This window comes from Anolis sagrei, chromosome 1 (genome assembly GCF_037176765.1).
Source record: "Anolis sagrei isolate rAnoSag1 chromosome 1, rAnoSag1.mat, whole genome shotgun sequence".
NCBI lineage: Eukaryota > Metazoa > Chordata > Lepidosauria > Squamata > Dactyloidae > Anolis > Anolis sagrei.
Window position 1 is genome coordinate 173486248 of NC_090021.1, and position 16240 is coordinate 173502487.

The 16240-nt window shown below is 40.3% G+C and overlaps 1 protein-coding gene across 2 annotated transcripts in view; it reads left to right on the forward strand.

Moving 5' to 3' along the window:
* The window catches only part of SPAG16 (sperm associated antigen 16), a 590759-nt gene that overhangs the window by 406966 nt on the left and 167553 nt on the right, over positions 1-16240 (forward strand). For both annotated transcript variants that reach the window (XM_060781324.2, XM_067470372.1), the window contains exon 15: positions 14573-14699. In XM_060781324.2, the coding sequence (XP_060637307.2) occupies positions 14573-14699 (127 nt within the window). The remainder of the gene's footprint in view (positions 1-14572; positions 14700-16240) is intronic.

A 16240-nucleotide genomic window follows, 5' to 3' on the forward strand; every position in this document is an offset into this window, starting at 1 on the left:
CATTTACTGGCAAATGCCACTCTCTAACAAAATTCTTCTGGCAGTTATCATAATGTGCATAAATGCAGAACAAAATATAAACCATATAACTAAAATGTCATCGGATATGGTAACAAAACAAGTACAAATTAAATCCAGAGTTTTTGAAACTGAGAGGCCTACTAGTAAACCCAACATCCTTTCTTCCTCCCCCCCCCCCCAGAATTACAGACTTTAGATCTGTATTTCATTGATTTACCAAAGGACAAATAATGTCAGACAGTTCTTATACCAAAACAAAATTTCAATTTTGTTTACCTCTTCAGTAGTCCGGCATGATGTCAGTTACCATTTAGCTAGGCCAATAGTATTGATATTTGATGTCAGTTCTTATTCATTACTGAACTAAATGATTCAAGAGTTAGATGTTTTAAATGTCTCTACAGATGGCAAAAACAATGAAGGGTCTGCCTTGCTATAGTTGACAGACAGAAGCAGGAGAAAGCACAGAATACAAAATCAAAAATGAACCTGAGATTATTTATGTATTCAAAGCTTTGCATAAACTCAAAGTCAGACATTCAGAAAGGTTATTTAATAATTTTAAATATGTGCAATTAGAAATTCTGAAGGACTAATAGGGTCTTCCTTAGTTGATTGATGCTATTACTTGCACAGTGTAATTAGAAAGTAAGGTGACAAAGAAATGCAAGTACTTCTCTTGTTATGATCACATTTACTAAAGGCGCTTTAGAAATGAGATTCCATTTGAGAGCAACATTATTAACATTGATCGCACATGAAAACAACAAATTTCCTAATTTTTCCATGATCTTGGTGTTGATTATGGAAATCAGAAATGTTTGCCATGTTCTATAGAGATTAGAGCTTCTGTGCAGATGTTGGAAAATTCTGCTGCTTTCAAGTTTAGAGAGATGTACCATAGAATCATAGAGTTGATGATTCTATATGAAAGATGACTGGCACAACCTGGGGATCACAACCAGACACAGTGAAGACATCTGCCCTTGCGCTATGCTACTCTGCTCCTGAATATGCATGCCCGGTGTGGAACACATCTCATCACGCTAAAACAGTCTTAATGAGACATGCCGCATTATCACTGGAGAAATTACACTGTCTAGCCGGTATCGCACCACCTGACATCCGTAGCAGCCAATAGTGAAAGGACCAAGGTAGTGACATCTCCAGCCCAACCCTTGTTTGGGTATTGGCCAGCATGTCAACAACGTAAATCAAGAAATACTTTTCTAAGATCTACAGAGACACTCGCTGGAAAACCCCAGCAAGCGAGAGTCCAAAAGTGGCAGGCTCAAACCCAGAACCTCAATCAATGGGTGATACCAAATGAGAGACTCCCCCCTGGGCACACAGAAGACTGGGTGACTTTGAAGGCACTGAACAAACTGCGCTCTAGCACCACGAGACGCAGAGCCAACCTTAAGAAATGGGGCTACAAAGTGGAATCCACGAATTGCGAGTGTGGAGAAGAGCAAACCACAGACTGCAATGCAACCTGAGCCCTGCTGCATGCACAATGGAGGACCTTCTTATAGTAACACCAGAGACACTCCCAAGTGGCCAGATACTGGTCAAAGGACATTTAATCAACTACCAAGCTTTCAAATTCTGTGTTTTGTCTGTTTGTTTGTTTTTGTTAAAAATGTAATACAAATGTCTGGTTGCTTATGACATGATAAATAAAAAATAGAGTTGAAAGAGACCACAAGGGCCATCCAGTCCAGCCCCATTCTGCCACACAATCAAAACACTCCCAACAAATGCTGATTCAGTCTCTGTTTAAAAATCTCCACTGTGACTCTCTGATATAACATGGTTTTGCATTGATATACAGTGCATTTATACAGTAAATAGTTCCAAGTTAATGTCTGGAGTGATTAAAGAGTGGAATGACTGGTGGAAATTATGCATTTATATATGAAATGTATAGTGATTAGCTAAGAACTTGAGTGGAGAGATTATCAGAATATGACCAAAAAGAGGCAGTTGTCTTCTGGGCTTCATCCTTTCCCACACTGGACTCCCTTTTCCCTTTGGAGTATTCATTAATTAGATAGTTAGCCCAAGAATGGAGAACTATTTTGTTCTCTTTTTACCTTTTATCAGCTTATCTATCCAAACACATCTCTCCCTATGAACCTTCCAGGAAGTTGAGATCATCTGAGGAGGCCCTGCTCTCGATCCTGCCTGTTTCACAGGCACGGCTGGTGAGGACGAGAGACAGGGACTTCTCAGTGGTGGCCCCTCAGCTGTGGAACTCCCTGCCTAGGGATATTAGACAAGAGTCCTTTGTCTCACCCTGGTCATTCCACAGATATATAAACCCTTTTTCCTAGTTCCAACAGACCTCACTACCTCTGAGGATGCTTGCCATAGATGCAGGCGAAATGTCAGGAGAGAATGCCTCTAGAACATGGCCATATAGCCCAAAAAAACCTACAACAACCCAGTGATTCTGGCCATGAAAGCCTTCGACAATACAATGTAATGTTCGTTTGTGGGATTAACATAACTCAAAAACCACTGGGCGAATTGACACCAAATTTGAACACGATACACGTATCAGGTCACCGAATGACTCTCACTCTTAAAAACACTGAAAAACACAGCAGAAGAAACTTTTTTGTTGTTCATTCGTTCAGTCGTCTCCGACTCTTCGTGACCTCATGGACCAGCCCACGCCAGAGCTCCCTGTCGGCCGTTACCACCCCCAGCTCCCTCAAGGTCAGTCCAGTCACTTCAAGGATGCCATCCATCCATCTTGCCCTTGGTCGGCCCCTCTTCCTTTTGCCTTCCACTTTCCCCAGCATAATTGTCTTCTCTAGGCTTTCCTGTCTCCTCATGATGTGGCCAAAGTACTTCAACTTTGTCTCTAGTATCTTTCCCTCCAGTGAGCAGTCGGGCTTTATTTCCTGGAGGATGGACTGGTTGGATCTTCTCGCGGTCCAAGGCACTCTCAGCACTTTCCTCCAACACCACAGCTCAAAAGCATCAATCTTCCTTCGCTCAGCCTTCCCTAAGGTCCAGCTCTCACATCCGTAGGTTACTACAGGGAATACCATGGCTTTGACTAGGCGGATCTTTGTTGCCAGTCTGATGTCTCTACTCTTCACTATTTTATCGAGACTGGACATTGCTCTCCTCCCAAGAAGTAAGCGTCTTCTGATTTCCTGGCTACAGTCTGCATCTGCAGTAATCTTTGCACCTAGAAATACAAAGTCTGTCACGGCCTCCACGGTTTCTCCCTCTATTTTCCAGTTGTCAATCATTCTTGTTGCCATAATCTTGGTTTTTTTGACGTTTAGCTGCAACCCGGCTTTTGCGCTTTCTTCTTTCACCTTGATTAGAAGGCTCCTCAGCTCCTCCTCGCTTTCGGCCATCAGAGTGGTGTCATCTGCATATCTGAGGTTGTTAATGTTTCTTCCAGCAATTTTCACCCCAGCTTTGCATTCATCCAGCCCCGCACATCGCATGATGTGTTCTGCATACAAGTTAAAAAGGTTGGGTGAGAGGATGCAGCCTTGCCGTACGCCTTTCCCAATCTTGAACCAGTCTGTTGTTCCGTGGTCAGTTCTGACTGTTGCTACTTGGACCTTGTACAGATTCCTCAGGAGAGAGACAAGGTGGCTTGGTATGCCCATCCCACCAAGAACTTGCCACAATTTATTATGATCCACACAGTCAAAGGCTTTAGAATAGTCAATGAAGCAGAAGTAGATGCTTTTCTGAAACTCCCTGCCTTTCTCCATTATCCATTTTAAGTTTAGAAGAAACTTAAAAAACCAAAAAAATAAAAATTGCATTACAATGCATGTGTAAAACCACATATATAAACGCAAACACACATATATATACAAATATATACCCACACAAAACACATATACACAGACTGGACCACAGCAACGCATGTCAGGTGATGGCTAGTCTAGAATAAATGCAATTTAATATCACTTTAATTGACATGGGTCAGTGGTATGGAATCCTGGGATTTGTAGCTTGGTGGGGCACCAATATTCTGGCAGAGAAGACCTTGTACAACTCCAACAATTTCATAGCATTTAGCCATGGCAGTTAAGATGGTGACAAACTCCATTCATCCTATAGAGGAGGAAATATTTAAACAACATATACAAAAATTGTCAATTGGCATGTTAATAGCACGGAGAGTAGATATAGGCATGACCTCTAACTGCTTGTATTTAGAAACTTACTTCTACTTGGTATATAATGGAAATGCATTGGGAGCATTGAGAGCTGCCATCTGAGATGTCATTATCTACTTTTTCAAAAAGGAATACTATCACAGTCAATACTTGATGGGGTAATGGTCTTTCATGTAAAGATGGCATCTAAGTCACAACACTCTTCAGAAAGCTCCAGTAATTATCATTCTTTCCCTCATCTGACTGCACAACTCATGGATTGAAAGGCATTGCTTTGATGGATAAAAAGAAAAATAATTTCATTGGCTTAAGCTTCTTTAAAAAAAAAGAAGCACAGCAGAGGAAGCTGCTCCATAAAGTGCAGTGTCAACTCTCTATAGCACTAACACTGCAGGGTGTGCAGTGATCTTGAGCTCCATATGTAAATTTATGCAAATAACTTTGGCAAGCCTAGTATGTACCCTTCGTTTTGAACACCATGAGAAACTTCTTGGTCCTTGATTTACACAGCACGGTGGAAGGCGCATGTGGATTTGTCCTGAACAAACAAGAGGAGAATAATCAAACCATTATTTAAAATTTTCTATCAAAAGGAATATTACTGGAAAGGGAAATTTCTCAAAATTCACATATGTATGCATTTTATTCCTTTACCTTTACTATGCATTTTATTTGTACCATTACTATTGCCATTTATTTACTATTTATTAAGAGTATTTATTACTTCTCGGCGATCTAGTTCCCCAATTTATCATGGAAGAATGCTACATTTTCCACTTTTCTTTTTTTTTTTTTTTTTTTTAAAAAAAGAGCTTCAGTGGCTTGGAAAGTGACTGACTGATTGTCTCCAGCCTGGCAAGGAGACAATGAATTGGAGTGGGGAGGATGTGGCACTTACATCATAGTTCAGATATGTCTTAAAGTCCCTGGCGGGTCATATTTAGCCACTGAATAAGTAAATAAATAAACATTTTGCCTAGAAAAATACATTTCAGTGAGGCACCTAGATGAACATTGGGTTGCCAGTGTAGATTATCTGAAGAATTATTTTCTTAAGTTGCAGTCTTAGGGCTTATCTTTACTGGCCACTTTTTATTTATTTATTTATTTATTTATTTATTTATCATGGCATTTATATGCTGCCCTTGTCACTCCGAAGGGGACTCAGAGCGGCTTATAATATATATTTTCATACAATATATTATATTATTAGCATAGTACAATATCAGTGTTATACTATATTACTATACTAATATAGAATTCCTCAGATAAGAGAGCAATTCCAGTTGAAGCAATAGACAGAGGGACAGATGGAAGGGACATTGATAGATGGAATAGAAGGTAGATGGATAGAACATAGATAGGTTGGTAGGTCATAGGTAGATAGATATGTAGATAGAGTGATTGATGGATTGAAGGATGGATAGACATACAGACAGACAAAGGAGGTTGGACTGAATGGCCTCTGGGACTCCCTTCCAACTGGTTGACCATCTGTCAGGAGGGCTTTGATGGTGTCTTCCTTTACTGTAAAATGAGGTTGGACTGGATGGCCTTTGGGGCCCCTTCTTATACCTCAAAGGGTTTCCCGCGCCCGTCCTTCCATGTGTGGCATCCAAGGGCCCCTTCCTTCCCCGGCGATCCCCCTCCCTCCCTCCCTCCCTCCCTCCCCAGCCTCCCTCCTAGCCACTCGTTGCTGTGGCCTAGCTTGGTGGTATGGAAAATATTTGAAAAGTAAACAACATCATACTTTTTAAATTAAAATACTAACAGTAAAATATTTTAAAGTTAATTAAGTATTTTTAGATTTAAATTTTGTAAAGGTAACCAATTTAATATTTTAAAATTAAAACATTAAAGTTTAATTTAAAATTAAATAATTATTTTAAACACAAATTATTAAGTAATTAAATATTTCATAATTAAACCAAATAAAATACATTAAAATAAAGTATTATGAAATGTAAATATTAAATATGTATAAATTATAATATAAAATTAAAGGAATAATATTAAAATTAAAACAATTTTATATTTTAAATTTGAAATATTAAAATAAAATAATGTAATGTAAATAATAATTTTTAAAATCAAAATATGTAAATGAAATGTTTTAGCACTAAAGAATTAAATATTTTATAATGAAAATATTAAAATATGTTTAAATTAAACAAATATTTTAAACTTAAAATACCTAAATGAAGTATTCAAAAGTTAAATATTTTTAAATGAAAATAATTAAATATTTTAAAATTAAATAAGTATTTTATAATTAACATGTTATCAAAAATATTTTGAAAGGGTTATATAAATTTATAGATATTTATTGCCAATTATTACATAGCTGTATGGATTCGTTGGGCCAGTTCAATTTTTTGTAGTTCTTTGGGATAGATTTTTATGTGCCATATAATTGACTTAAAGCCTATTAGAGTTGATGTATTTATTATTTTGGATTATTATTATATTTGATCCTATATGCTTGGGATGCTATATTTGCAGAATGAATGGTGTCTTCCTGCCTGGCAGAATGGGGTTGGAATTGGATGGCCATCTGTTGGGAGGGCTTGAATGGGGTCTTCCTGCCTGACATGAATAGGGGGTTCTGTATTCTGAGCCTGGGTTATCAATGGATCTGCTCTGAGCTTGATTGCTTTTGCTTCCGCAGAGTTTCCTTTCTCCTGAATCCATCCCATCGGCGGAAGATTAGTCGGGTCTGGAGAGATATTTTAAGGCAGGCCTGCGAGGATGAGGGCTTTTCCTCCAGCTCCTGAACAGAGCCTCTGTGGGAGCCTGCTGGCCATGCACGTGCACTCCTTCCCTCCCCACTGAGGCTTAAGTTGGACGTCTTTCTGAGGGGGGAGGGGGGAGGGGGGAGGGAGGGGAAGTGTTTTTGGGGTTTTTGTGAGTGGAGAACATAGCTTGCTTGAGATAGTGTCTAGTGTCCAAATTTGGTGTCAATTCCCCCAGTGGTTTTTGAGTTCTGATGGTATCATAAACGAACATTACATTTTTATAGATTGCACGATACCATTATATTGTAATGTTATTAGTAATATTACATGTAATGTAGATATATAATTATAATTATAATATTGTATTATTATTACTACTAGTATTATATTGTATTACATTATAATATTATAAATATTATATGCATATACAATATACTATATTATATTATTAGTAAAGACAAGATGGAAATGTTTCCTGCTCCCCTCTGTCTTCTTTGACTGTAATGTTCTTGCAGCAACACTCTGACTTATCCCTAGAGGTGACCACACACTCCATCTCTAGGCCATAGTGTGTCAGAGTCCAGCCGAGTTAAGACCAGCTTGAGGCAATCCCCTTCCTTCTAGGTGGTTCTGCTCCGTGATACTCTGCAACTACCCAGAAATAGCAATGGCATGATTCTGACCCATCTAGTTGTGCTGATGAGTGCAGGAAAAAAGGAACAGTGATGGCAGCCCACTTGAATAGTGGCTTGGTCCACATTTTACCCAGTCAAGCTTTCCTTAATGTGGGGCCAAACCGAATTAATCCCATTTGCCCTGTGATAAGGACTTTGGATGTCATGAAGAAAGTTAGTAGCCCCTTCACAGTTAGTGTCGGCTATTCAGCCATGTAGACATCCCCTTAGACACACTTACTAATCTACGCTGCACGCATACAGATAAATTTCAGAATGGGCATGTATAAGATTGCACTGTTCTGGCTACTTCAGTGTGCAACACCATTTCAAACCTATTTCAACTCTATGATTCTATGATCTATGATCTAAGGTGAAAAGTGCGCAATAGGAGTATAGTGTCTAGATCCAGGGAAGTCATGCTACCCCTCTATTCTGCCTTGGTTAGATCACACCTGGAATATTGTGTCCAATTCTGGGCACCACAATTCAAGAAAGATATTAAGAAGCTAGAATGTGTTCAGAGGAGGGCGACTAAAATTATCAAGGGTCTGGAGAACAAAACCTATGAGGAGCGGCTTAAAGAGCTGGGCATGTTTGGTCTGAAGAGGAGAAGGCTGAGAGGCGACATGATAAGGGCTGTGTATAAATATGTGAGAGGAAGTCATAGGGAGGAGGGAGCAAGCTTGTTTTCTGCTTCCTTGGAGACTAGGACGCAGAGCAATGGCTTCGAACTACAAGAAAGGAGATTCCATCTGAACATAAGGAAGAACTTTCTGACTGTGAGAGCCGTTCAGCAGTGGAACTCTCTGCCCCAGAGTGTGGTGGAGGCCCACTTTTTGGAGGCTTTTAAACAGAGGCTGGATGGCCATCTGTTGGGGGTGCTTTGAATGCAATTTTCCTGCTTCTTGGCAAGGGGATGGACTGGATGGGCCATGAGGTCTCTTCCAACTCTTTGATTCTATGATTCTAAGCTCAATGGCTTTGTTTGATTCTGCTATATGTCTGGCCTGATGCTGGTACTCTTCCCTGCTGTGTCCTCCCAATCCACTTGTGCCATTTTTCCTGCCCCAGTCAAGAGGCATGCCAAGCCCTCATTTATCTTGTCTGAAGTTAATAAGATTCACCTAGTAGCATGAGTGAGCAGTAATTGCTCTGCACCTAAATTTATGCATGTGTATGTGTTGGAGGGGTTCAACAAAGGAGCTCTGAATTTTATAAATAGTCACACTATTACATCCTCATTACAGTACTGCATATCAATCAGGGTGGCTGCCTCCATAAACATAGTACAGGCACAAAAATGAAAGGGAAAGCTCGTGGCTTCAGTTCAGGCTATGTCTTTGAAAGGAAGCACTATTTTTCCATTATGCTGCATGGGTCTTTATTTATTTTGTTATAGTGTGGCATTGTGATAGTAGACCATGCACAACCTTTCTTATGCAACACTATTCCAGTAGTTCTTATTTAATTTTCTAGCAGTTCTTTAATGCAAGCAGTGCTTCAGTAAATATTGATGCAAAGCACTCTCATTTTTCACCCCTTGCTAAACACATTTACTGGCAACTAAATCATATGGAACATGGTTGGACTTTCTTCTCAATAAGTGTAGAAGATAGCTCCTGTGTTGGACATGTACTATCACTGATGGTACTATGTCTTAGTGCAGGGGTCCTCAAACTAAGGCCCGAGGGCCGGATAGGACCCTCCAAGGTCATTTACCCAGCCCTCACTCAGGGTCAACCTAAGTCTGAAATGACTTGAAAGCACACAACAACAACAATCCTATATCACAAGCACTTCCCACTGAAGTACTAATAAGTTTATATTTGTTAAAATTGTCCTTTATTTTAATTATTGTATTGGTTTTAAGTGTTTCTTGCACTACAAATAAGATATGTGCAGTGTGCATAGGAATTCATTCCTGGCTTTTTTTTCCAAATTATAATCCGGCCCTCCAACATTTTGAGGGACTGTGACCTGGCCCTCTGTTTAAAAAGTTTGAGGACCCCTGCCTTAGTGGTTATGTTGTGATAGAGTCTGCTGGCTGTGATAGTAACACTAGTTGTATTAGGAGAGGCAGGAAAACTACTTGCGAGCAAGACTATGATGAAGAGCAACAGAGGAAAAGAATCCAGGAGATACTTAGTGAGCCAACAGATGAGGATTCTTTTGAAAGTTTTGATACAAATGATATGGATGATGGGATATCAGACTCTGGGTCTGATGGGTTGGATTGGACAAGGGTTCAAGAGATTCGGGATATTTGTGATGAACCCACAAGCAGTGGCACGTTTGAAGGTTGGAGTAGTGAAGGCATGGGTGGGTCTTGGGGAACTTCAGGATTAGACCAGAGATGGACTACTTGGAGGAGTGGTGGAAGAGGCACAGCTGGGGATGGGTTGGGCTGAACTAGGGGCGACTCCAGTTCGGATGAGGAGTTTCAACAGGATGCAGCTGGACCAAGGGTGTTGGCTGAATCAAGTTCTGATGAGGAGTTGTAGATAAAATGGGAGTGTTTGCAATTGTAACTTGGCAATCAGCAAGGTGTCTTGTTGGGCGCTTTCTGGATCATTGTGTTACAGAAGACGGGTTTGGAAGAAGACTTTGGGACCTGCTGTATTGCCCCCGTTGCTTTGGCTCCTTGTGACTTCCATTGGATCAGGACCTGACCTTGCAGCTATTTGTTTCCCTTCGGACTGGACTGGACTTCAACTATTGGCGTTACTCTCCCTTCCATGTCTGCGGCTGTGTTTCTGGAGTTGGCGTTATCATCCTCCCTGCATTTGTGCATTCCAGCCTCTGAGTTCAGCGTGGCGTTTCCTACATTGTTTGAGGCTCGGGTTATATTTTGCAACCCTTGAAAGGCTGCTGCTTACTAGAGTGTCTGTGAACATAATTCTACAGTTTGTTTTGCTTCTGTTGTTTGATGGAGCAAGTTTGAGCTGAATTAAAGCATTTTGAGTTTAATCCAGATTATATCTCTGGATAATCCAGGTTATATTCTGGTTGGGGTTTTGTGGGTTCTTTTGCCTTTTTGAACTGTTTCACACTGAAGACTAAGTGTTTTTTGCCCAGTGGTTTTGTTTCGGGCTGTTTTGTGTTTGTTTGAACAATAAACTATACTTCTTTAATTGGCTGGCGTCTGACCTTGACAGGTTGTGTCTCAATCTTTTCAATGTTTTTCCTTTATGGATGAAGTGTGTTGTTATCTACATGAATTTATGGCAAATTATACTAAAGTTATTGTCTGTAGGCAACCATTTTTGTATTGCTGGTGGCCTTCTAAGCCAAAAATCAAGTGTCTCATAAAAGAAAAAAGGGAAAAAGAAGATAATTTTACTTGGTGCAGATTTGTAGCATTTGTCTCATCAGGTCAGTAATTCATGTGTCATTTGCTTTGCTACCATATAGAAATTCAGAATTGATATTTCTCCCACATAACCGATGAGGGATAGTTCAAAAGAGCATTCCTATTAGGTTACCAGAGTTTAAACCTTGGAGTCTTCTGCTTTGTATTTAATTTCTTTCTTCAACAACACACAAGGAAATCACACAGCTCAATGCTTCAGAGCTCCATTCTGCTGTTGCATAATGCTGATTTTGCTGTGTGACAAGCAGCATCAATAGAGGGAAACAGAGAAGGGCACTGAGCCTTACTAAATAGCAACATTTATGGAGGTGAAAATGTAGAAGGCATCCATGAGGAAACTAGATGCTGATTTAAGTTTAATAAAAAGAAAGAAAACAAACAAAATGCTGTCAGAATCAGAAGGCCTTCTTAACAATTTAGGATGCTGATCCAGTCAACGATTATTTCTTTTACTCAAAAGAGAATGTAAGGTATGCCTGTTTTCTTTAATGTTTCTTTCTAACAGGATTTCTTTGGATGTTTTATTTTTCTCCACTGAAAAAGATTCGAGATTTCTCAGGTTTTTGACTATATAGGAACAGAAATATTCTGCAAAATACCCACACAAAGAATTCAAAGAAATGGCCAACTAGTTTCATGCATTAAAGTTGGATTTTGTTTCTTTAAGCATCTATTCTCCATCTCCCAGTATGACAGGGACATCGGCTTGTGAAACGGGAGTTTCTAAGAGCAGATTGTGAAATGGCAAGATGGTCTGCTCTTCAAACTGAGAAATCCCAGTGGACAGACCTGAGCCATTGGATGTGCTTAAAATAGCTTTTTATATCCCTGCCTATATTGCTACAAAGTAAACTTGTTTAATAGTAAAGTGATTTAAAATGTCACTTCTTCTGATGTGGTGCTACTGACAAAGCTCAGCTGAGCATGGATCGGAAATGAAACTCAGGAATTCAAAAACACACCTCAGAAAAGAGAGAGGCTTTCGAGATCTGCCAAATCCTGCTCAGCTCAGACCACACTTTGAGCCTGCTGTGACTTCTCTATGTTTATTCCTCCTGTCTTTCAGAAGACCTTCTTACTAGTCCCAAAATACACTGCCTCATCCATTTACCAGGTGGGACTGAATAAACAATGGGAGAGGTGCATAGTGTTACAAAAAAGCAATATTTTCCTTCTTTCAGTGGTACTATGCTGATTATTAGCAATATGCTAGGATAATGAACCTCAGTAATTCACAGTAGATATGATAGAGGCCCAGGTCTCCGCCGTTAGCAGAACCACCTTTTTTCATCTGCGGCAGGCTAGACGGCTGGCCCCTTACCTGTCCAGGGATGACCTAGCTACGGTGATCCAGGCTATGGTCATCTCAAGACTGGACTACTGTAACACCCTCTACATTGGCCTTCCTCTGTCGGTGATCCAGAAGCTCAAGTTGGTACAAAATGCAGCTGCTCAGCTTCTTGCGGGAATTCGATGAGATGCCACATAACACCAATCTTACTACAGCTGCATTGGTTACCAATTGAGCACCGGATCACTTTCAAAGTGATGGTACTCACCTTTAAGGCCTTGCATGGTCTGGGGCCGATGTACCTGAGGGACCGCCTCACCCCCTACCAACCCCAGAGATCCCTCCGTTCTGAGGACCAAGATTTATTGGAAATTCCCAGTGTCAAGACCTTGCATCTAACAGCAACCAGACGCAGAGCCTTTACAGCAGTGGCACCATCACTCTGGAATACTCTGCCACCTGAAGTCCGTGTCTTGCGGGACTTATCAGCTTTCCGCAGGGCATGCAAGACATATCTGTTTCGACAGGCCTTTGATCTTTGATATTGCTGTTTTTAAATTGTTTTAAATTGTTTTTAAATTGTGTTAGATTTTAGCCTGTTCTTGTAAGCCGCTCCGAGCCCCAGGGGAGTGGCGGCATATAAGTTTGAACAATAAATAAATAAATACCTGTAGAAACACAAAAGTCAAAATTGACACTGAAATACAACATCGCCTGAGATCTGCGAATGCAGCTTTTTTCCAAATGAAGCAGAGAGTGTTTGAGGATGAGAACATCCATAGGGAGATCAAGGTGCTTGTTTATAAAGCTATTGTCCTCCCAACCCTGGTATTTGCCTGCGAAATGTGGACTATCTACAGATGTCAGACTCAACTCCTGGAACAATTCCATCAGCGCTGCCTCCAGAAAATCCTGCAAATCTCTTGGGAAGACAGGTGGACAAACGTTAGCGTGCTGGAAGAAGCAAAGACCACCAGCATTGAAGCAATGGTCCTTCGCCATCAACTCCACTGAACCAGCCACATTGTCCGAATGCCGACCACCGTCTCCCAAAGCAGTTGCTGTATTCCAAACTCAAGAATGGAAAACAGAATGTTGGTGGGCAGGAAAAGATATTTAAAGATGGGTTCAAAGCCAGCCTTAAAAACTCTGGCATAGACACTGAGAACTGGGAAGTCCTTGCCCTTGAGTGCTCCAGCTGGAGGTCAGCTGTGACCAGCAGTGCTGTAGAATTTGAAGAGACACAAATGGAGGGCAAAAGAGAGAAACATGCCAAGAGGAAGGTGCATCAAGCCAACCCCGATCGAGACCGCTTTCCACCTGGAAACCAATGCCCTCACTGCGGGAGAAGATGCAGATCAAGAATAGGGCTCCACAGTCGCCTACGGACTCATCACTACACTGATCTTGGAAGACTATCCTACTCGGACAATGAGGGATCGCTTAAGTACCTGTAGAAAAGAATTTCTCAGACTGACTTGGTGAAAAGAAGTTTAATGCAATTAATCTGCATTCTGAAACTTCATTGTATGGCAGTGTAGATCCAGCCTGCGTTCTGCTAATGACAAATAGCCCTACCCTGAAAAATCAATCTTAAGTTAAATTCTTTGTGCATGTGGAACACTTGCTTTTCTTTTTTGTTCCAATTACGGTAGTATGACAGATTTGTACAAAGTCCTAATTTCGTTCTGAAATACATTCCCCTAATATGGCACCGGGATTGTGGCACAGCTGCCTGAGTGTCAGCTGCATTAAGATCACTCTGACCAAAAAAGTCATGAGTTCGAAGCCAGCCCAGGTTGGAGTGGGTTTCCAACCATTGTGTAGCCCGTTGTCAACCTTTGTAACCCGAAAGACAGTTGCATCTGTCAAGTAGGAAAATTAGGTACCACTAAAGTGTGGGGAGGCTAAAATTAACTAATTTATGAGGCCATAAAGAAGAAATCCAGCGGGGAAGCATGCGAGGAATGCGGAAGGTACTTCATCAGTGTCGCAGATGGATGATGAAAGCAACAGCTCCCCTGGCGGCCAGAAAAAGCTAAATAGCCTCTGTGTATGTCTTGTATATGTTGTATGTCAAAATTGGCATTGAATGTTTGCCATATATGTGTACATTGTAATCCGCCCTGAGTCCCCTGCGGGGTGAAAAGTGCGGAATATAAAAGCTGTAAATAAATGAATAATAAATAAATATTCCAAAATGCCACTTTGGGTATATTTATTAAGGAGGAATCCTAAGGTTCAAAGGAGATCAATGAAAAATAGTAGTTCTCCAGATAGGTCTTTACAAATGACATTTCCCATTTCTTTTACAGGGTGATACTATTGTTTCCTGTGACTCTTATGGGGTCTTGAAACTGTGGGATGTTCGGAAAGGGTTACCAATGGTCTCAATTGATGCTGGCCCACATCCCGCCAATCAAGTGACCTTTGACCCATCTGGTAAGATCTTTTTTGAAACTGGAAGCTTTGAATATTGTTCCTTTATTGTTTTTGTTTTCTTTTTAAAATATGTGCCACTGTGTTGAAATGATGAGAGCAATTTTGAAACAGATTATCTCTGCTCCCCCCCCCCCCCACACACACACACATACACACACCGTTGCCGCCACCACCGCATTTAGCACATTACTCAAGCTCAGTTCATAATTTAAGGGTTTATTTCCCATGAAAATGGTGCTGGTCACACCACACTCTAAACTCCGCTACTGCCTTTTGTCTCAGCTTTTTTCCCTAACAAAAGAGCTAGGTTGGAGTGCAGCAGCTTGTGATGGTATTGCGGACTTTATCACTGGAGATACAGTTTAGCAAACCATATCCCAATATCAAAAGATGATTGGGTAGATGGATATCCCTGAAAATGTGAAACACTGGGAACAAAGGTTTTAGTTCATTTGTAGGACCATAGTGCTTATTTTCTATTTGAAGGAATTTTGCTTCAGATGAATATTCAATATTAAATCCATGCCTGGAGTCTATTTCATTTCCTTATTCAGTCTCAACAGCAAGTTTGAAAAGTGGGGGAAAAATTAAAAGGGTAGCAAACACTTGATATTAATTAAAATCAATGGTGCTAACAGTGATGTAAGCCTAGAAGGTATGCAAAGAGATCTTGTAGCTCCTTAGATACTAATGAAGAGCATGAAGTGGGCAGCATAAGCTTTTGTAGACTGAATCTACTTCCTCAGATGTAAGCCTGCACAGTAAACATAAAGATTGTCTACATGTTTTATTCATTTCCCCTCACTTTTCTGCCACTTAAATGCTTATACAAGTATTCATAAGTGACTCTTGGAAAATATTATTCATCTTACAGCTGACTTCATTCATGCCATAATACATGGTCTGAAACTCACAAGGAAATGAAATATATCTACAGCACCATCATTTTTGCACCCTCAGCTATTTATAACAATATGTCACCTGCATTGTAAATGACTTTCCTTTTATTTTAAAAAGTAGCCAGTTTACAAATAGAATAAATGTATGTTATGTGGGACATTAATCTTCATTCCTAAACCTGAGTAATCAGACAGAATAACATACAGACACCACCACCACCTCCAGCCCACTCCATATATGTGTTTTAGTTTTATTTCAGAATTCAATCAAATCATTTATTTCAGTCATTGACCAGCACAGGAAATAGTCACATTTTTATACAAACTTGGTATATTTGGTACATTAAAAATATAAATATAACTACTGAAGCACAATATGGGTGAGGGAGCGGAAGGGGAAACAGGTTAAAAACATACAATGCCCAGATCCATCACCAAATTGTAGATTCAGAGAAGAAGATTACTGGACACACAGTTAACTTTTGGGAATAGTCATTCCCTGACGGATTTTGTATGCTGCTGCACAGAACTTTGCAACATTGTAGGTTGTAGCTGAATTAATATCTGCAAGTAGCAGGGAGGTATAAAATTGTCCTGAAAGGCCTGGGTGCTTGTATAACAGAGGTAAGATAAGCCTGGCGT